This window comes from Bufo gargarizans, chromosome 1, assembly GCF_014858855.1.
Source record: "Bufo gargarizans isolate SCDJY-AF-19 chromosome 1, ASM1485885v1, whole genome shotgun sequence".
Lineage (NCBI taxonomy): Eukaryota > Metazoa > Chordata > Amphibia > Anura > Bufonidae > Bufo > Bufo gargarizans.
Genome location: NC_058080.1, coordinates 386,489,033 through 386,512,036, shown reverse-complemented (window position 1 = coordinate 386,512,036; position 23,004 = coordinate 386,489,033). Strand labels below are relative to the sequence as shown.

Below are 23,004 nucleotides of genomic sequence, written 5' to 3'. Positions count from 1 at the left end.
TAATAATAATAAAAAATCAGGAGATATCTGCCCTTAAAGAAGTTTTCTGGCAGTACAATACCAATGAATACCACCTCTATACAAGGACCCTTTCTATAAGCTCAAACACAAGAAAATGAAAGTTCTGGTCCAATTGATAAAAATCGTAAAGTTTTATTGTTACACGGTACAAATAAAACAAGAATATATGCAGAAATCCCCATTTTTCAGAAGCTACTGAAAAATGGGGTTGTACCATGTAACAATAAAACTTTACTATTTTTTTAATTGGACGAGAACTTTCATTTTCTTATGTTTGCTTAATACTACTGATGAACAGGTCATCAATATCCGATTAAAGGGCGCCCCACTCCCAATCTTCTCAGAGCTTACCAAGCAAAGCGCCATGCACTGCATAGTGGTTGTGTGTGGTATTTCAACCCAGGCCCATTCATCTGCACACAGGCCATGTGAATGTGCTGTCACATGCCTAGGAAGAGGCCAAACAGCTGAGCAGTGGCAGTGCAGGAAGCTGCATTAAATGCCATTAAAAAGCCCGAGCGTGTGCCAGCACCATTAGGTCACCTGCACATGTTGCGGTTTACACGCGTTTTTTCCCCATGTGTATTCTTGGAAGTTAGAACAACAACATACAGAGTAGAGAAATCTCATTTACATTTTGTTAGTTTTTTCCTGCAAATGTAGATTTTGAACAGATTTCCCTCTATATGATACAAGGGTGAGATCTGAAGCAAAACCGGACCAAACCCACAACAAGAACCGCAACACGTGCAGAAACGCACAGGAATTTATACTGGTTTTCTGCTTGTAAACCTGCACCTGTGTGTGAGTAGCTTTCCCCAGCTATGCCCAATATCACATAGGACAAACAAGTTGTAGTATGAGCACCCTGCAGGGTCAGTCTCATCAGCACGCTGGATGCTACGTAGGGTACAACCTCACGGCGCTGTCTGTGCACATTCGCCTTGGCCATTTGCCACACATGCTAGCTCTAAAAAGAACAGAGATGTGGGAAAGAAAGAACATGAAGGATAAATTAAGGGTTACCACAAGTCCAATTTTTGGGGTATGTACGACTTTTTGATCACTATTATTAAATTTTTTGGGGTTGGGTGACAAAAACACACAGCAAATCATGCTCCCTGATTTGCGCCGTGGACGAGTTCCTCCCAAAAACTTCCTGCCAGCGCCAAACAAAGCCGGGGCAGAAGGAGAGAGGAAAAATAAATAAATAATAATTTTAGAAAAAAGAAAAAAAAAAATGAACGCCACTCCAATAGATTATGGACAAATAACTCCTTTATTCACCCATGCGGTGCAATGTTTCGGCTCAATACTAGAGCCTTTTTCAAGCTTGAGCCGAAACATTGCACCGCACGGGTGAATAAAGGAGTTATTTGTCCATAATCTATTGGAGTGGCGTTCATTTTCTGAACATCTATCTAAAAAAAACAAAAAAACAATATATATATATATATATATATATATATATATATATATATATATATATATATATATATATATATATATATATATATATATATATATATATATACACACACACACACACACACTGGTGATTCAGCAAAAAAAATGATATTGCCAGAATCAAGACAGGCGTATTAGGCTACATGCACATGACATGTTTTGCGGTCCGCAAAAAACAAAATGGGTGACGTTCCGTATAGCAACCGTGTTTTTATTTATTTTTTATTTGCGGATCCATTGTAATAATGCCCATCCTTGTCCGCAAATTAGAAGAAAAATAAAAAAAATAACGGAGCGGACATGGAAACAAACAACGTTCGTGTGCATGTAGCCTTAATCAAATGAATTTGATTAATTGCCCAGCCCTACTTGCAGCCTACCTCCGCTATGGAGAGAATCATACTTACCGACTCCCATGTGCATCTTCCAGTCCTCGGCATGTCTACCAAGTTTCAGACATGGGCATGATTACCTGCTCCTCTGCAGCCAATGACATGTCCATAAGAGACATCACTGATGAAACCAGTTACTGGCTGCAGCAGAGCAGATATTCCTGCCTTTGCCAGGGACAAATTAAACAAGCTGCGGACTAGAAGACGGACACATGGGAGTCAGCACACAAGACCAGAGTGTCGAGGAGAAGGTACGTAGGATTCTTTCCATGTTTGAGGCAGACTGCAGGCTCCAGTGAAAAGTTATAATAAACCCCTTTAATGCTGTTATCCTGTTCTGTCTAGCAGTTCCTAGTATTGCATGCATGCCCAGTAGTGAACTTCCTGGTATTACCGGTGGAACTTAATACTGAGCATGCGCAGCAGCTTAATTGTAACCAAAGGCCATTGAGCTGCATGAAGATAGCTAGTATACGGACAGGAGAGGCGAGAACAGATTATCCATCACCACTAGAACACACTAGCTACCGGAGCTGTCTGGATTCGGCATTGCTGCCTGAAGGCCTCAACCCGACAAATATGCCGACAATCGGCCAGACTAAAACCCACTAACGCATTTTAGTAACCTTTTCACGTCCATCACAAATCACTGGCATTGACCTGTTTTGCATATGCACCTGGAGCATTTATTACCCTTAAGGGGTCACTGAATTTTGAATAAACTGTTGCCATAGAGACACATGAAACGTTTTGATCGGTGGGGATCTGAGTACTGAGACCCCAAACAATCACTAGAGTGAATACCGCACTTACAGCAGGAGGAGGGCTCAATATAAGTCTATAGACGCATCTCGATGCTATCCTCTGTTGCAAGGAGAGAGATTGCGATATGCGAGCACTTTTATCATCTTATTCTAACAATCGCTGAGGGTCCCAACACTCAATCCTACCAATCAAAACATTTGATATGTCTGACATAGCAAAAGCCTTTTCAAAACTTGGCGAACCTTTAAATTTACAACCTGCCTGGGATACAAACATAGCCTAGGAGCCTTAAAGGGGGTATTTCAGTTACAAGTTATCCCCTATCCATATGGGCAGAACCCCTATCGATAACAGGGATCCCCTACCATGTGCCCCCCTCAATCCCAAAATGAACAGAGCAGCGGAGTGCTGTCTCTGGAACTCCCATAAAGAGGAATAGAGCGGCAGTGCACATACTTGACCTGCCACTTTATTCATTTTGGAGGGGGCCCTGAGTGATATGGGGAACACGTTTTAGTGATCGTAGGAGGTCCAGCAGTAGGTCCCCCATCGATCTATCTTGTGAATAAGGGAAAACTTGCAACAATTGGAATTCCCCTTTAATTTTAGATGCGGTAACATTTAAGGAGAAAAATAAAAATATAAATAAAAAACAGTGCTGCAAATCAGAAGCACAACACCATGGCAGAGCATAACAGAGCTGCCATTATAAAGTCAATCGTTGTTCCCTGTGTCATAAAGTGAACAGAGCCTTAAGGGTGCCTTTACAGGCGGCAGATTTTGTTGCAGAATTCCTGCAAATTAGTTTCATTCATTTGACTGGGATTGTTTTGGAGGAAGCGCATTGATTTCTGCAAGCTCCTTTCAGGTGACTGGAATGGATTTTCAGTTGTGGACACTTCTCCAGCACAATCTGCCGGCAACACCACCCCAAACCAGACAGTTACCAAGAACACACGTTTGTGTCTATTCTTATACACTGCAGATGGCTCCCTAGCCTCGTGTTTCTAGTATACACCATATTTGTATAGTTTTCTACTATTTGTATGCATTAAAAAGGTAAAACTAGCTGGGAGAAGTAGACCTCGGCAAAGTTGAGATGGCATTAATCCACCTAACCAACTACAAGTGTAAAGAGAACATACCTTCACGGTAGGTACTGAATGATTATGTCCGTTTTAGGGATCTCACAAGTGGCCCAAAACAGATCAGTTCAGCCCCAATGCATTCTGAATGGATAAGGATCCGATCAGAATGCATTGATATGGCTGCGTTTGGTCTCGGTTGCGTTTTTTAGACGGTCACTAAAACACAGTTTGCAGAGTTTTGGTGTCCGCCTGATGATGCAGAGCCAAATGGATCCGTCCTGATTTACAATGTAAGTCAACGGGGACATATGCGTTTTTCACTGACAATATGGTGCAATTGAAAGTCAAGGGGGGGCAGATCCGTTTTCAATGCAAGTCAGGATGAATCTGTTTTTACATATTTTTTTTTTAATGAATAATGCAAACGGTTTTGCATGGATACAAGCGTATTGCATTAATGGTTCGGATCCATCTGTGCAGATACAAGACAGATCCGCACCTAACGCGAGTGTAAAGGTAGCCTTATTTCAGCCTTTGGAAACTGTAACATGGCACACAGATCCCAATGAACCCATCAAAACATGTAGGTGACTTTGGTGTGAATGAAGGTGGCTGAAAGCCGTTTAACCTGTTCCACCCTGAAGGAATAACAAAGGGGATATGGAGTGAAAACACGTGTTCTATAATACATAGCTTAAGTTACCCAGCATCCTTTGCCTTCACACAGACCAGGCCCTGCGTGTCCAGGAAGTGACAGTGCAGACAGACGGCCAGAAAGGGCGAGGGGGGGGGATGGGCACAAAGGGGTGGGGTACAGAATGCACCCAGCAGCAGCTGGATTAGGAGGGGGGGGGGGGTTAAAGAAGGTTGACAAGTGACAAAAGGAAACGTACAGCTATACAAGTACACAAAGTGAAATGACAAGGCAGCAGAAGGGTTAAACAGCCACCTCCCTTGACCTGTCTTGACAAAGCAGTTTTCCCAAGAGCATATATGGCGACACAGTAAAGGGGCTCTGCCTCTGTAAGCTGGACAACTAACCTGAAGACTTCAAGAAGGACATGTGAACACATCTGCCTATCCTGAGGACACTGACTTTACAACAAAAGTTTCTTTAAATAAAATAGAGTTGTAGCATCTAAAAGCCAAGGGCCCTATTACACCGACAGACTCAGCAGGCGATTATCGGGAGGGAATCAGTCCTTCCCGTAGGAGACTGCTGCTATTACAACATGGCAGGCCATCACTGCGCATGTCACAAACATAGAAACTCCTGAACAGCAGAAAATGGCATAACAAAGAAGCATTAGCCTGACCCGAGGTCAGCTTGCAAAAGATGGACATATACAGGCTTATGAATGGAGACGACCCAAGCAGTCTTATTTCCAAACCCATCCATTTGGATAGGTGTGTGAATAAACGAGTCTCAGACTATACTCATGCTGGAAATTCAGCAGACCTATCACAGTGGGTGGGATCCGTTGGGCAACGGCGGTGCCCGGCATAGGCCAGATCTCAGATGTGGACGTGGACGTACATCACACGTGCCATTCTACAAGACAGGACATAAAATAAAATGCCAGGTTCTAAGCCATTGTATGGAGGGGAATGGTCCACGTCGCCATGCACCCGTAAGTAGTGCTTGCAACTTGGAGAAAAGAAAACGCCTGCTAATAAAATATAAGTTAAATGCAGCCACTTCTCATAAATCAATTCATTACATTTAAGTGAAATCTCTCCAAAAGAAATGTAAAAGAGGTGCCAGTAGTTTGTGTTTTTCGGCAATAAAAAATATAGCACAATCAAAATGGCCTGCAAATGGCTTAAAGGGCTTCTGTCACCCCACTAAAGTGATATTTTTTTTTTGGGCTGGTGAAATTAATTATATTGCGATATATCACAATATAATTGTGTCACTTACTTTGATCCAGCAGTTTCTTCCAAAAACGAAGTTTTATCATATGTAAATTCGGTCTCTACCAGCAAGTAGGGCGGCTACTTGCTGGTAGCTGCTGCAGAAATCCGCCCCCTCGCCGTGTTGATTGACAGGGCCAGCCGGGATCTCCTCCTCCGGCCAGCCCTGTCGGCATTTCAAAAATCGCGCGCCTCTGTGGGTTCGGCGCAGGCGCTCTGAGATGAGGAGGCTCGTCTCCTCAGCACTCCCTCAGTGCGCCTGCGCCGATGACGTCTTCTATTTCGGTGATGTCAACGGCGCAGGCGCACTGAGGGAGTGCTGAGGAGACGAGCCTTCTCATCTCAGAGCGCCTGCGCCGAACCCACAGAGGCGCGCGATTTTTGAAATGCCGACAGGGCTGGCCGGAGGAGGAGATCCCGGCTGGCCCTGTCAATCAACACGGCGAGGGGGGCGGATTTCTGCAGCAGCTAGCAGCAAGTAGCCGCCCTACTTGCTGTTAGAGACCTAATTTACATATGATAAAACTTCGTTTTTGGAAGAAACTGCTGGATCAAAGTAAGTGACACAATTATATTGTGATATATCGCAATATAATTAATTTCACCAGCCCAAAAAAAAAAAAAAATCACTTAAGTGGGGTGACAGAAGCCCTTTAAAGAAATAAACAATCTTCTACATGCTTCCCTGATCCCCTGCCACTGCCCAGGTGCCCCCCCCCCCCCCCAATTTTATTTTTTTTAAACTCCCACCATTCCAGAGGAGCAGTTAGAGTCCCCACTAGACCGGAAATATGTTGTTCCCTTTCACATACCCGCTGTAGTAATTCATTGGGCTTAGCAGTCACCCACACAAGACCAGCACGTGACCGCTAAGCCTCTTCCCCACCCTGTGTAATTACTTCCATCAACAACTATACACCTTCTGCCTAACAATTCTCGGTGGCTCCTCTCTTCAGTGGATGAAGATAAACTGCACTAAAATTTCAAGTGGTAAGTTGACCTAAGCCAGGGATGCACAACCTGCGGCCCTCCAGCTGTTGCAAAGCTACAACTCCCAGCCTACAGCCATCACCCTACAGCATGGTGGGAGTTGTAGTTTTACAACAGCTCAAGGGCTGCAAGTTGGGCCTTCCTGACCTAAGCGATGGGGAGTCTCCATTATTGAGCTAAATTACATTTTAGCCACAGTCCACTATTAGCATCCATTCATGAGGTCACAATACTTAGTGCTCATACTAACCAGTCTCATCTCCCCTGGATTTTTTCAGCATTTCTGATAAAACATGCTAAATAATGCAGCTACTCCTTGTGTTGGTTGTGCTTGGAGAGCATCCCATGACTACACCACCTGTTCTACCAAGTATTACTTTCTCACATCACCCACACTTTGTAAGCTAGAGCACAGAATGGTGATCACATATTTAACACTTCACCTCCATGTTCCTTACTATAGAACCCCCCCCCCCCCCCCCTTTCTTCAATGAGGTATACAGCTAAATCACTACAACCTTCATTGACAGCGGCACCCGTCGAGGGGAGGGATTTATTAGGCAGAAAAAGTTTTCCAGGACTTAAATACTGATGGCATATCCTCAGGATGGTTCATCAATATGGGAACAAACCCCCAACGATAATCTGTTTTGGGTTACCACCAGCACCGGAAGTGATGCAACGGACAGAAGGCACTGTGTACTTTCCAGCACCAGTACCGCAAGTCAGTTCCCACTTACTAGAATGGGTATTGAGCAGAGCATGACCACTACATATTGGACAGAACCGCCTGCTTCCAGCTCCTGTGTAGCTTCCAGTGCTAGCAGCTTTGTGAAAACGCTGATCACAAGGGATGCAGGTTGTTGGACCCTTAGCGATCAAAGGTTGATGACCTATCCCGAAGATAGACCATCAAGTACTGGAAAACTCTGCAGCGTGGATTTATGTGCATTTCTGCAGCAGACCACCAAAATCCACTGTCTACTTGCAGATTTGATGCGGTTTTGCCACAGATCTCACCTTCCATTGAAAAGGGTGAAATCTGCAGCTAAAACCACAAACATAATTGACATGCTGTTTATTTTGAAATTGGTGTGGCAGGTCAATTCTTACATGGAAAAAATAATCTGCAAAGTGTACTTGAGAGTTGTGTAATCGGATACACTCTACCGGTATTGTAACACACTGCGGTTTTTCCTCCTCACGTATTCCGCAGAGTGTGCACGGAACCTGTCACCTCCAAAAACCATCCCAAGCCGCCAGCAGTACCTGCGTATAGCCAGCAGAGCGTTTCCGACAATAATTTTCTTCCTGAAGGCAGATGCGGCTAAAGCTCAGAAAACGTTTTTATCCCCTGCCGACGCACTTCTCTCATCATGATTGAAGTCAAGATAACCACGCCCCCTTCCCTGCGACTGACAGCGCTTAGGCAGAGAGTTCGGCAAAGGCAGGAAAACTGTCAGTCACAGGGAAGGGGTCGTGGTTATCTTGACTTCAAGCATGACTAGAGAAGTGCGCCGGCAGGGGATAAAAGAACGTTTTCTGAGCTTTTGCCACATCTGCCTTCAGGAAGAAAATTATCGTCGGAAACACACTGCTGGCAGATTGGGAAGGTTTTTGGGGTTACAGGTTCCCTTTGACAGTGGCCTAATTGTGATGGTTAGACAAATGGGTTTAGATTAACTGCAAAATTGCAGTGTTCCCAGCATGCAGTAGTTAATACTAGGGATCAATTGATATTTTTTTTTAGAGCTGATAGCCGATAATTTATACTAACATTCTGTGCATTTTCACTTGTGAAAAAAAAAAAAAAAAAAATGAACATGTTTATTGTCAACGTGTAGCTTTTTTGGGTAAATCTTTATTTTTAAATTTATACTTATTTTATTTAACCCTTGTCCTATTCACCCTAATAAATCTCTATTAGGGTGAAGAGGACTTCATACTCTCCCTGCTGCCCTGGGCTTTGTGCACACAGCAGCAAGGAGCTGACCATGGCAGCCAGGGCTTCAGTAGCGTCCTGGCTGCCATGGTAACCGATCGGAGCCCCAGGATTACACTGCTGGGGCTCCGATCAGAAGCTGCCATTGCCACCAATGAGGAGGAGGGGACCCTGTCGCCACTGCCACCATCGATTAAATACTGGGGGGAGGCGGCGCACTGCGCCACCAATGTTTTTAATACTGGGGTTGGGTGCACTGTGCCACCAATGAAGATAACTCACCCATTCATTCAGATACAGGAGGCGGAAGCTGCCTGCAGAACCATATAGCCGCACCTGACCTCTAAGCGGTAGCTGCGATCCGCGGCAGTTAACCCCTCAGGTGCAGCAGGTGTTACCTGCCGCGGATGGCAGCTACCGCTCAGAGGTTGGGTGTGGCTATATAATTCTGCAGGCAACTCCCTCCTCCTGTTGAATATGAATGAATGAGTTAACATCATTGGTGGCACAGTGACCACAGCCCCTCCCCTTCTCCACTCACTGGCAGCAGCAGCGGTACAGGGAGGAGGGAGGCACTGCTGCCTTCTCCCCTGTGCTGCTGAGGGAACATTGATCGCGCTGACAGCAGAGCAATCCTTGTTCCCGATTAGTTATCGGCAAAATAGATGCCGATAACTTTGAAGATGATGAATATCGGCTGATATCGTTAAAACCGATAAATCGGTCGATCCCTAGTTAAATACTTACCAAAAGTGATCCAAGGAAAGACAACCACAGAAGATGAAAGCACCCATGGGGAGTGAGGACTAGCCCAGATGCCACAGAAGAAGTTACTGGAGGAAAGATAGATAAAAAGAACAGTCCACTGCAGTCTGAGACATGAGGGACAGCCCTGAAGTGTTTGTACAGTGGTCCCTGAAGAGACAATGGCCTCAGGATACAATATTTTCAACATACAATGGTCTTTTCTGGGCGATCATAAGCTGAAAGTAGACTCAAGATACAGTGTCTCAGACTCAGATCCAGCAATCAAACCACTTGTTGGATTAGTTACTAGTTAGCAGCTATTCCTGACTGTTATATGAAAGGACTTGTTTTATCTTAGTTAACTACTTATTTTTCTTAAATCTTCATTTTCTCTCATCTTGGATGGGATTTTGGGGCTTTGGGACCGATAATGGTTTCAACATAGAATGGTCGTCCTGGAACCAATTAATATTCTAACTTGAGGGGCCACACTATTCAGAATCGATGTCGCAGAAGGATAGGGTGTACTGAATTTTAAATGCCCAATCCTTTTGATCTCCACGGACATGAGTCACAACTGGAGGTGTCCGGCGGCAGCTCTCTCTCTCCCTATAGAAAACACATACACAAATTGGATGAAGTCAGGAGAGAAGTTGCCATCAGAACGATGAACGCTAGACTGACCACTATTGAAGGTGTTTGAGCACCCCGACAGCGAGTATATTGAATTCAGTCAGACAACATGCTGGGGGTCAATTTAATAAAAAGCCAAATAACTGTACTTTCACACCAGCGTTTTTCTTTTCCGGTATTGAGTTCCATCATAAGGGCTCAATACCGGAAAAGAACTGATCAGTTTTATCCTAATGCATTCTGAATGGAGAGCAATCCGTTCAGTATGCATTAGGGTGTCTTCAGTTCAGTCACTGTACGGTATTTTGGCCGGAGAAGAATACCGCAGCATACTGCAGTTTTCTCTCCGTCCAGAAATCTTGAACACCTGTTGGAATGCCATTTCCATTGAAATGTATTAATGCCAGATCCGGTACTAAGTGTTCCGGAAAACAGGATGTGGTTTCCAGATCTGTGTATGTGCAGACCTTTTAAAAAACGAGAAAGAAAAAAAAAAAAATAAAAAATAAAAAAATACCGGATCAGTTTGTCCAGACGACAACTGGAAATATGGATCCGGTATTGCAATGCATTTATCAGATGGACCCGCATTCGTCTGACAAATGCATCCATTTGCATCCAGATTGTTGGATGCAGCAGGCAGTTCTGGCGACGTAACTGCCTACTGGAATCTTCTACCGCAAGTGTGAAAGTACCCTAAACCTAATGCTGGCCCATGTTCAGCTGTCCCAACTATCGCAAAGTGTACACACTACAGCGAAAGAATGAGCTCCTGCCAGAAATGGCACCGTTCATGAAGGACACGTGTTCAAGAAGTGATGTGCCACTTCAGGACATGTCACCGCTGAGGCCAGTCATTTGCTACAGCGTCTGTCTGGAAGTTTACAGGAAAAGGGTTGGAAGACTGCAGAAGAGCCAGAACATCGCCTAAACTGGATTTTCTTCAACAGGTACAAAAGGCTACTAGTGAAAGGAAAAGTACAAAAAGCTGCCCAATTCATTTAATGTCACCTGTGGTAGTGCTGCAGGAAGTCACATTGTTACAGCCAGGTTTCCCCACAGACTACCACTGCATCCTAGCAGGGGGACACTTGGAGGTCAGCTTATTGTCAAGAGACTTTTCTCAAAGCAGACAAACCCTTTAACAGAGCATTTGCACTTCACAAAACTGTTCTTGGGGAGGAAAATAAGATACAGTACAGACCAAAAGTTTGGACACACCTTTTCATTCAAAGAGTTTTCTTTATTATCATGACTATGAAAATTGTAGATTCACATTGAAGGCATCAAAACTATGATGACCTGGCCGGTGACTGTGGAGGCCAGGTCATCTGGCGCAGCACCCCATCACTCTCCTTCATGGTCAAATAGCCCTTACACAGCCTGGAGGTGTGTTTGGGGTCATTGTCCTGTTGAAAAATAAATGATGGTCCAACTAAACGCAAACCGGATGGAATAGCATGCCGCTGCAAGATGCTGTGGTAGCCATGCTGGTTCAGTATGCCTTCAGATTTGAATAAATCTCCAACAGTGTCACCAGCAAAGCACCCCCATAGCATCACACCTCCTCTTCCATGCTTCACGGTGGGAACCAGGCATGTAGAGTCCATCCGTTCACCTTTTCTGCGTCGCACAAAGACACGGTGGTTAGAACCAAAGATCTAAAATTTGGACTCATCAGACCAAAGCACAGATTTCCACTGGTCTAATGTCCATTCCTTGTGTTCTTTAGCCCAAACAGGTCTCTTCTGCTTGTTGCCCGTCCTTGACAGTAGTTTCCTAGCAGATATTCTACCATGAAGGCCTGATTCACACAGTCTCCTCTTAACAGTTGTTCTAGAGATGTGTCTGCTGCTAGAACTCTGTGTGGCATTGACCTGGTCTCTAATCTGAGCTGCTGTTAACCTGAGATTTCTGAGGCTGGTGACTCGGATGAACTTATCCTCCGCAGCAGAGGCGACTCTTGGTCTTCCTTTCCTGGGGCGGTCCGCATGTGAGCCAGTTTCTTTGTAGCGCTTTATGGTTTTTGTGACTGCACTTGGGGACACTTTCAAAGTTTTCCCAATTTTTCGGACTGACTGACCTTCATTTCTTAAAGTAATGATGGCCACTAGTTTTTCTTTACTTAGAATTTGTATTATGGCAAGAAAAAAGCAGCTAACAGTCTATTCAGTAGGACTATCAGCTGTGTATCCACCCGACTTCTCCACAACGCCATTTATAAGGCAAGAAATCCCACTTATTAAACCTGACAGGGCACACCTGTGAAGTGAAAACCATTTCAGGTGACTACCTTTTGAAGCTCATCAAGAGAATGCCAAGAGTGTGCAAAGCAGTAATCAAAGCAAAAGGTGGCTACTTTGAAGAACCTAGAATATGACATTTTCAGTTGTTTCACACTTTTTTGTTATGTATATAATTCCACATGTGTTAATTCATAGTTTTGATGCCTTCAGTGTGAATCTACAATTTTCATAGTCATGAAAATAAAGAAAACTCTTTGAATGAGAAGGTGCGTCCAAACTTTTGGTCTGTACTGTACAAGCTCATCTGAAGCATGATGATGTCCAATGCTCAGTTAGGATGGTGTCACACAGCTTTCTGTGTCATTTTTAATACCGTTTTCTGAGCCAAAGAGTTGGATAAGAAATATTGGAGGTTGTCTTCTCCTTCCGTCCGGATCCACTTCTGGTTTACAGCCGCATCAAGCAAGGGCATGTCCTTCCTTGGTGTGGTGTAAGGACGGACGCTGCTGGAAGTCACAGTGGGCACTCAAGCTGAAAACTGCAGGAGACTCTGCCGCGGAACACAAAAGATTTTGCCTTCCCAAAATTCGACATGTGAACAGAGTCTTAGGCCAAGTGGCCTGGGAAACATGCTCTGTAAGACAAGAACTCACAGCAACACAAGTTATTATGATGCTGTGATTTCAGCTCCAGAAAATGCAGCCCCCACGCAGATTCCGTTTCCCAGACGAACCTCTCTTGTGTGAAAGTAGCAAGGATTTACACTGGACCTGTAGCCGAAATTAGGATTTCTAATGTAGACTTAAAGACTTGTGCAGAAACCTCATCAAATGAATATGCTGCAGATTGTAAAAAAACAGCTAGGTCAATATTTCACACACGTGAGCAGGATCTAAAATACCCCATGCTCTGCCGTCAGTGTGTGATAACTCCGAGTCCAATTTTAACAAAAACAGGCCGATCATGCAGTGATGTGAACTTGTGACATGCTGGTGATCTGGTAGGCCAGCGGCCTGAAGCTGATCACACGGGAAGTGGATCTCAGACAAACCAGAACCGCGGCTGCAGAGCACTGCCATTCCTTAGACAGGACGAAAACGTAAAGACAAAACACACAAAAGAAACAGCCAAGATAAAAAAAAACTACACCTAGAGACAAGTTACAAGAGTAGCACAGGTACACTGCACTGAGTGATCTCAGGTACTGTCTGCATTCGGGTTCACTGGTCAAGAGCCAATCTTTGGAAATAATGTAATCCGCCAAATTCTCCATATCTGCACATTTCACACAACAATAACCTATGGAAGTGTACGCGGGATAACCTGGAGGTTTCCCTGAACACCCTGCCATACCCAATACAGTCCTACAGGAACAGCATGAAGAAAGTTAAGAGCACACAACACAAATGTTGTAGTAACCTGGATCACATGTCACACAAGAAGAACATGCAGACATCACCCCATCTGTTTGCACAGCACATACAAGGTGCAGGTTGCTGATGCACCTCTCACAGCAGGAAGGCCAGAAATCTGAAGGAGGAGGAGGGACTCTTATTCTGACAGTGAGCAGGCTAGCAGGCACAGATGTGCATCTTGTAAGATATAAAGATGGCCTGTCCTCTACTGGGCTGAGCTCCACGTACAACACCCATACACCTACTATAGGCCACACAGCCGCCTCCTCCCGCTGGACAGACAGCTAAAACAGCAACTATTTACCCACACTGACTGGCAGCCCATGCCAAGGAGGACCACAGGGGTTCAGACCCCACATAGCCTTTGACCCGGTACCCACCTAACTGTGCCAATGAAAGTCAAGAAAAGGGGGTCAACGGTGTTGCGCTCCGCAACCAAAATTGTAGCCCCCCCGATCGGGTATAAAAGGAAAACTTCTGGGGACTTCTCTTCCACTGCGACGACTGATCATAAAACACAAGTCCCCGGACGATTCCCACCTCCCCAGAGGCATCTGCTCCCTCCAGCACCCCCTCCCTTTAACCCTTCCTACGCCGGACCCGGGGGCGCACAAGGAGCGTGACCCGACGTCTTCCTAAAGGGGACTTCCAAGTAGGTTGCGGGGAGACTGCTGACCAGTGCTCCCTCCCCCACCTCAGAGACATGTAATAATAGGATAACCGGAAGAGAAGCCACATTCACAACTAGATGCGATCGCCTAACCTCCAGCAACTTCTACCTTCACCCAAGATCCCACACGAAGACCAGGGGCATACCTATCGCCAGAGTGGACCAGCGACCCGGAGAGCGGGGTTCCGTGGATAACTGGGGTATAATGAATCTTCTCCACCCCTCCCCCACCTGTGAGGAGGAGCATCTGACTCATTAAATAAAATAATAATACTACAACTTTTCTATCGGATCGCCAAACAACCACACAGCACAAACTTTCAGCCTAGCAGTCCCTCCATGCCCCACTTACAGCGTCACCGGGGGGCTAGAAGGGGCCAGGCCGGCTGAGGCCTCTCTCGCCGGGTCCCTGTACACACGGATCCCCGGTAGTCCTGGCCTCTGCTCACGTTGCCAAATAATGCGCCTCTTACACATGGAGGCTCCAGCCGCCTCCTGTCGCGCATGCGCACCGGCCCACCGGCCCTTTAATCCACACTACCCCAAACTGGGCGAGGGAAGCGGGGTCTTAAAAGGAAACAACCGCGTGAATGCAAGTCTGGTGAAAGTGTGCCCGGGAAAACATGTTGGCAGAGCACAGATTGCAGGCTCACTGCTCCCACCCCCGGGAACAAGCCTATACAGGCACCCTGAGCACTTGGACTTCTGTTATGTAGTGCATCTGCCCACCTCACCCACCAAGTCTCATCACATCGTCCACAATGGGAAGGTTGGAACACCCATCCCTGCTGACTTTACTATGGAAACCTCCGCCTTTCAAGTGGATCCGCCTGCCCTTTACCTTGCTCCGGGCAATAAATGGTTAATAATCCAACAAGGCGTTTCCTCAAGGAAGTGACATCTACTGTAATTTATAAGACTGGCCTGGCCTGTTCCAGATAATCTGGACCCGGGTGATGTGTGCAAAGACATTGCCAGAAGAAGCAGACCTTTTACCTGTGTGGACCTCTGCTTATAGATGGCCAAAGTGGGGGGAAAGTAGAGGTCAGAGCAGGGGCACAGATGCTACAGTAGAAACCCACCTGGCTCCTCTTCCAGCAGATCTGCTGTTACACCCCCATTAGTCAGAGCAGAGGCACACATCCCAACACCCAAAACTGGTCTGGCTCCTGCCAGCAGAGCACATGAGGGGGGCTGCTGTCACTCCCCCCATTACTAACCAAATGCAAAGATATTCTGATTTTTACCTGTCAAAAATGATGGAAGAAATGCTGCTTTTATTTGGCTAATCTGCGCTCTGGTAAAGTAAAATGCCCTGGTGTGTCCTGAATTTTTTTTTTATTTCTCATTGTCCATCTGGGGGGAAAGCGCCAAGTTACATAATACTTTCCCAGCAGCGATCACTGACGTTCTGTGCAGCCAATCACTGGCCTCAGCAATATGCTGGATGTCACTCCTGAGGCCAGTCATTAGGGCTACTTTCACACTAGCGTTTTCGTTTTCCAGTATTGAGATCCGTCATAGGGGCATAATACCGGAAGAGAAAAACGTTTGTGTGAATGAGCCCTAAGTGTGTATACATAGATAGTCAGATAGTTGTACATGGAGGAGGTGTTATCAGTGATTGAGAGCATTCCCTGTGTAAGTGTGTATAGAACGATAGCTGTCAGTCACTGATAGTTGTACATGGAGGCTGTGTAATCAGTGATTGACAGCATTCTCTGTGTATGTATACATAGATAGCTGTCACTCACTGATAGATGTACATGGTAGAGGTGTTATCAGTGATTGACAGCATTCTCTGTATAAGTGTGTATACATAGATATCTGTCAGTCACTGATAGTTGTACATGGGGAAGGTGTGATCAGTGATTGACAGCATTCTCTGTATAAGTGTGTATACATAGATATCTGTCAGTCACTGATAGTTGTACATGGGGAGGTGTTATCAGTGATGGATAGCATTCTCTGTGCAAGTGTGTATACATAGATAGCTGTGGTCTTTAAGGGGATGGGCTCGTATGCCACTGATGGCATATCGCTAGCATATGCCATCAATGTCAGATAGGAGCAGGTCCCAGACATGGAACCTGTACCTAACTAGAGAATCTTTAAGAAGTGAAGGAGAGCACACACAAAGAGCATTTCCTCCAAAAATGGCTGAACAAGCACTATGACTAATATTAAGTATTTACCTTTTTCATAAAGGTCTGCAGAAGCTGTGCCTAGGTTTAACTGAGCAATACACACTGCAGAGTACTACAAGTCAGTGAACTGGTTAGTAATGGAGAAAGAATAATTTACAAAGGCAAGATAACGGACATTCTGTAGTAGTGATGGACAACGCCTAATCAGAAAGTGACGGTTGTTCACACTTTATGTACAGACACATCAATAGAACTGTGCTGCACAAGTCACACCTGAGCCAGTTTATCTTTTTTTCCAGTTATTACTATGAAAATATGTCTGGACACCCCTACCTTTTTTTTTTTTTAGGTCTTGGACATCCCCTTTAAAAGGCGTTTTCCGGGACTAAAATCCTCTGCATAGGTCATCAGTATCTGATCGTCAGGGTCCGAATTTCGGGACCCCTGCCAATCAGCTGTTTGAGAAGGCAGTGCTTGCAGTAGTGTCACAGCTTTCTCTCAGCTTTTCCTAGGCCATGTGACGACACGCCTAGGCGCAGCTAAGCCCCATAGAAGTGAATAAATAGGGCAGAGCACAATACTAAGCCCAGCGCCGATTGGCGGCAGTCCCAGGTGTCAGAGCCCCACTGATTAGAGGATAGGTCATTAGTATCTAAAGTCTTGGAAAACCCCTTTAATGGAGAAGGCATGATGAGGTGGGAGTGCTCTGTGGCATGACATCAATCATCTAAAATAGGTCTAGACATTGAAAGATGTATGAGTGCCATGTACAGTGGTCCCTCAAGTTACAATATTAATTGGTTCCAGGACAACCATTGTATGTTGAATAATTGGTTCCAAAGCCCCAAAATGTCATCCAAGATCAGAGAAAATGAAGATTTAAGAAAAATAAGCAGATAACTAAGAGAGATAAAACAAGTCCTTACATAAAAAAAAAGTCAGGAATAGCGGCTAACTAGTAACTAATCCAGCTATTTCACCAGAGAAGAGACCTTGATTGGTTGGATCCGAGTCTGAGACATTGTATGTCGAGTCTGGTTTCAACTTACGATAGGTCAGAAAAGACCATTGTATGTATACAGAAAATATTGTATCCTGAGGCTATTGTATCTTGAGGGATCACTAATTCAAAATAAGATGGAAAAGTATAAAAGGCGTTGTCTTAGGCCTCATTCACACGTACGTGTCCATGATGACATCAGTGACAAGATGGTCAGTGGTTCATACATGAAGATGTCCGTGAAGGACCCATCTTTGGTCTGCATGTCTATTTTTTGCCCTTTGTGCGTCATCCGTATTCCACAATGCGCAAAACACGGAAACTGGCCGTGTGTATTCTGCCGATCAGCAAATCGTGCAAAACAGACAGCATTGTGTGCTGTCTGCATCTTTTGCAGCCCCCATTGAATCGAATGGGTCCACATCCAATCCACAAAAAGTGCAGACCCAATGCAGATGGAAAATATGGTTGTGTGAATGCCCCCTTAGCTTTCCCTTGTGATGACTCCAACGATCAGCTTTATGTCTTACCATCAACTGTCAATTTCCACATGACACGTTCCTTCAGGGCGCAGTCTAACAGCCAGCCTGCCAACTGCAGCTCTGCCACCCATTCAAAACCTTGGGAGGCAGATACCAGGCGGCCCCACCAGTATTCTGGTTCAATATCAGCACCAAAATTCCTACAGAAAATGTCAGTGTGAATCAGCCCTAAGGCCTCTTTCACGCGGGCATTTGCCCCAGATGCGTCGCACGTGCGTTGCGGAAAAAATGTGGTGACGTCAGCGCAGGTCCTCAAAGAAGAGGATGCCGGCTGCGCGAACAAGTGGATGAGGAGAGTTAATTTATTTTATTTTTTTAACCCCTCAATTGACATTTTACTAAGCATTTTGTATCAAGAATGCTATTATTTTCCCTTATAACCATGTTAGAAAGGGAAAATAATACAGTGAATAGACTTAAATGGGGTCCGGGGTTGCTCATCCCCATCATTTCCTAGCAATCAATGCATTAAAAAAAAAAAAAAAAAAAAAAAAAAAAAAAATCACACCGCATCCGCGCTTGCTTGCAGGTGCTATGCGATTTTCACGCAGACCCATTAATTTCTATGGGGACTGCATTGCGTGAAAATCACTGCTCATCTGCACAGCCCCATTGAAGTGAATGGGTCTGGATTCAGTGCAGGTGCAATGCGTTTATTTTCTGCACATACAGATATCACAAAGGACATACAGGTATGCATGACTGGGCATTGCTGGTACTTTTTTTTTTTTGTTTGTTTGTTTTTTCTTAGCATTTTTTGGTGGGGAAAAACCCACCAGCTACAGATACCTGCTGAAGTTCTGTGGGAAATATAAATCCCAGGACACAAAAGCATTTTTTTTCTCGCTACTGGCTTTTTTGTTCATTAGGTTGACTTTTTGTTGTGTTTCTTGCTTCTGTATGGGGGTCATTTACAAAGACGTTTTAGGCCGGTCTCCAATTCCTCTCTGCATTAATTTGAGCCAGGTCGGTGTGAAAAAACACACAACATAGAACATGCTGCGTTTTTTTCTGAACGCAGAGATGATGCATAAAAAGCAGACTCAGTGTGCGTTCACTACACACATTGCATCCGGATGGAAAACTTGCTTGTGTGAAAGGGTCCTACACTGCTTAACTAAGTACACAATTGTAGGGAAGCCTACAATGCAGCGATCTCCTCCACAGTGTGTGGAGGAGCTAATGCCAGCACTCGTCCCCATACAGAATCTAGCAACTTTTTGCATTTTTACTAGTGTTCAAGTTCGGCATACAAGGTTCGGGTTCTCTAAGAATTCCGCTACCACAGACCATAAGTTATAGTCTGTGGTAGCGGAATTCACAGGGAACCCGAACCTTGTACACCAAACTTGAAAATAGAAGTTTGATCGTCTCAAAATTTTACACCACTCACACCCCAATTTTGAAAAGTGGGTAAAGTTAGCTATGCTAAGGAGCTTCACTCAACATTTAGCCCAGAACGTTGTGGTGGTGTAGAAGACTGGAGGAGCTTTTCAAGACAAAAGTGTTCAGTATAAGGGTCCATACACACGTCCACAGAACGGGTCCGCATCCGTTCCGCAAATTGGGGAACGGGTGCAGACCTATTCATTCTCTATGAGGCAGGAATAGATACGGACAGCACACCCCCCCCCCCCCCATCTTCCGGCCCACGACTCCAGAAAAAATAAATAATAATATAAATAGAACATGTCCTATACTTGTCTACAATTGCGGACAAGAATAGGCAGTTGTATGGGGGTGCCGGCCGGGTGTATTGCAGATCCGCAATGCACTACGGACGTGTGAATGGGACCCTAAAGAAGCATCAACTTTCTCAAACATGCAATAGCTCCAGAAAAACAGACTTCAAATAATACCCCCCCATAATGCGAAGATTTGCAGAACTGGACCAAAGCATGCTACACTGCGTATTTTGAGGCCGGAATTATGGTGCGGATTCCACTTAAAAAAAATAATAATATGGCGGATGCGGGGGATCCACCTCACATTGTTTTCAAGGGGAGCTCACTCTATCCAGCGAGACAGACTGCAAGGATTTCCCTCCCAGCCTTCTAAGAGCCCTAACTTTTGTGAATTTACATTTACATAGCCTTACGAGGGCTTATTTGTGGGACAAGTTGTAGTTTGACATGGCACCATTTAAAGTGGTTTTCCTGGAATTTTCATGTTAATGGCCTATAGTCAAGACAGGCCACCAATATGTGATCGGTGGGGGTCTGACTCCCAGCACCCCAGCCAATCAACTGTTGAAAGAGGCTTTGCTATGGCAGACCCGGGAGCCTTCACAAAGACCCAGGCTGTCATAGCAACTAAGCAGAGCGCCCACCATTTCACTGTTGAGGTCTGAACTGCAGCATCTTCAGGGTTAAATGGCCAGGAATAGCGTGATCTTCGATCCCAGTCATTGCACTAAGGCTAGGGCTACACGGACAGTTCGCAGGACAATAAGGGTACGAGTACACTACGAACAAATTATTATTTAATTTTGAATTGCAGTCAATAGTGTTGCATTTTCGACTGTTTTGCGACACCACGACTTTTCTGCATCAAGAAGTCACAAGTCACCGTGTAGGTGGCACTTATATTACACAGCCAGTACCCAGCATGAATGGAGAGAGCTTAGCTTATGAGCCTGCACCATACATTTAGGGTACTGGTACACACGGTGCTACAGTTTTGGTGCAGCAAAAAAAAAAAAAAAAAAAAAAAAAACGCATGTGGTTTTTGCAACAAACTGAATTATATTAATTACAAAACAGATTAACATTAATGTAATTGAAGTCTGCTGTGTCTCTTCCCTTGCACCATAACCGCCTGCCAGCAAACTCACAGAACACCAACGCCGTAGAGTTACTTTATGGGGTCTGTACAGATGAAAGGGGTTCTCAAAAAAATAAAATACCAAAAGGATCCTATATTAACTGGTTCAGTGGGCGTTCTTTCCATCACTGCTACATTTACGCGCCCATAGTAGGGTACAGGGGCACCCCCACATTGCAGCTATGGAACCCTGGCGAGTATGAGATCCTCTCTTTTAGGGTACTTTTACACTAGCTTTATTCTTTTCCGGTATTGAAATCCGGTAAAGGGTCTCAATACCGGAAAATAAAAACACATCCGTTTTGTCCTAATGCATTCTGAATGGAAAGCAATCTGTTCAGTATGCATCAGGATGTCCTCCGTTCCGTCCCTTGTATGGTATTTGGCCGGAGAAAATACCGCAGCTTGCTGTGTGATTTTTTCCAGCCAAAATCCCAGAACACTACCGCACTTGCCAGCATTAATTTCCATAGAGACGTATTAATGCCGGATCCGGTACCAGGTGTTCCGGGAAATTGCCGCATAGTCGGATTCGGTTTTCCGGTGTGCGCATGAGCCGGGATATAGGAGGAGCAGGTTTCGCTTTTGACCTTTGAAAAAAATAAAAATAATATAATCAATACTGGATCCGTTATTTCAGATGAGACGGGGAAAAAAAGGTTCAGTTTGCCGGGCAGTTCCGTTAATTCTAACAACGCTACTGTGAAAGTACCCTAACCCAGTTTATCATGTCAAACAGCCCATTTCATTTGTGAAACCAATAGCGAGGGACAGTTTGGGAAAAGTACCGGTACTCGCTCCATATCGAGCTAATTAATATGAGCCTAAGAAGAAAAGGTAGTCCGGGACTCCTAAAATATTAGATCCTACAGAGATGCTGAAGGAACATCAGACAGGTTCCTAAACCATGGAAGGCGACGCTCAGAAGCAGCGAGGCTCTCCCGGAAGAGCGGCATTTCAGGGCACATCCCCTGTGACTATTTGTACAGAAGCCACCTAGCTGTACAGTAAGCACATTAACCCTTCTGACAGACGTCACTGGCTGCAGCCATTTTCTAAGTATCCGGCTGGGCCAGCCCCCATTTAACAGCCACCCTGCCAATTAGTGGAGCACAGCGTTCACCTCCCAGCCACGTCTAGCTACTTCTTACTACCTCCACCGACGCAGGGGGGAGAGGGGCTTGTAGAAAACCCCAAAGTGTTACCTTCCAGATTTCTTTTCAACAATTACATGAACTCCATGACTTTTCCAGCAATCCCATTGGGTCTCTGAGGCTCAGGGGGTGCACACAATCTGAATAACAATAGAGGCCACACTACTGATCTCCACCCCTGGTAATGTGACCCAGTCACAAGTTCTCCAAACTAGGGCTATTAGATTGACTAATCTGCCACTAATGTGGTCCTCTCAAGATTAGAGTGCAAGCTCTTCAGCCAAGGGACCCCTCACTACAAGGATACGCATGTATTCTAGAGGAACCTTTGTGCCAGAGCGCATGCTATCCCATGAGCCAGAATTGTTAGGGACCTCTGACCTCACTGAAGTGATACGGACTACTGCCCCCGGGGCGTAACCGGTTAGAACCCCGAGGAACCGTAGCGGCCGGTTACACACGGCTCAGACGCGCCACAGCGTCGATAACCCTTCCGAGCTCCAGACCTCACCTCAGCAGGGGGACATGGCTCCTCCCCCGAGTCCGGCCGCAAGAAGGACTCCGTGTCGGCGGCTGGGGTCGACTGGGCCATAAAAGCCTGCACCTCCACGGTGGCTTCCAACGCCGTATCTTCGAAGGGAACTTCCGAGCACACGAACAGAGCACTCCGCCGAGCCGAAATTACCGCTTTAAAGCCGGCTTCACGGTTGCTAGGCAGAAAACTGCGCCGGCGCCACGCTTCCGTGTAGCTGCTGTGTGACTGACAGGAAGGAGAACCAACCACACTAAGCTGGGGGTATGGAAGAGCTATGGAGCTGGCCGGAGGGCGGGGCGTGTGTAGTCAGCATGGTGGGGCGGGCAGGATTCTAGTTCCACAAATTAGAATATTGGCCGCTCTGAAAACCCGAGTGGCCACTCGAAGGCAGAGGCCGTAAGCCCCGCCCCATTCGAACGCTCCACTCCAGAGCCGTAGCGCCATTCATTGGGAGGAGTTTCAACCGCACTCATGTGCTTTCCAATTAGAAAAATTCCTGCGCACCGTTCTAGT

General features: G+C 45.5%; 1 protein-coding gene across 6 annotated transcripts in view; it reads right to left on the bottom strand.

The window, feature by feature from the left end:
* GATAD2A (GATA zinc finger domain containing 2A) overlaps positions 1-22,750 on the bottom strand; it is a 57,998-nt gene extending 35,248 nt beyond the window's left edge. Inside the window, exon 1 of one of the 6 annotated variants that reach the window (XM_044270611.1) lies at positions 22,468-22,750. In XM_044270611.1, the coding sequence (XP_044126546.1) occupies positions 22,468-22,548 (81 nt within the window). In that variant the 5' untranslated portion in view covers positions 22,549-22,750. The other 5 variants (XM_044270594.1, XM_044270603.1, XM_044270635.1 and 2 more) reach the window with 5 other exon arrangements.
* Positions 22,751-23,004: the final 254 nt, after the last annotated feature.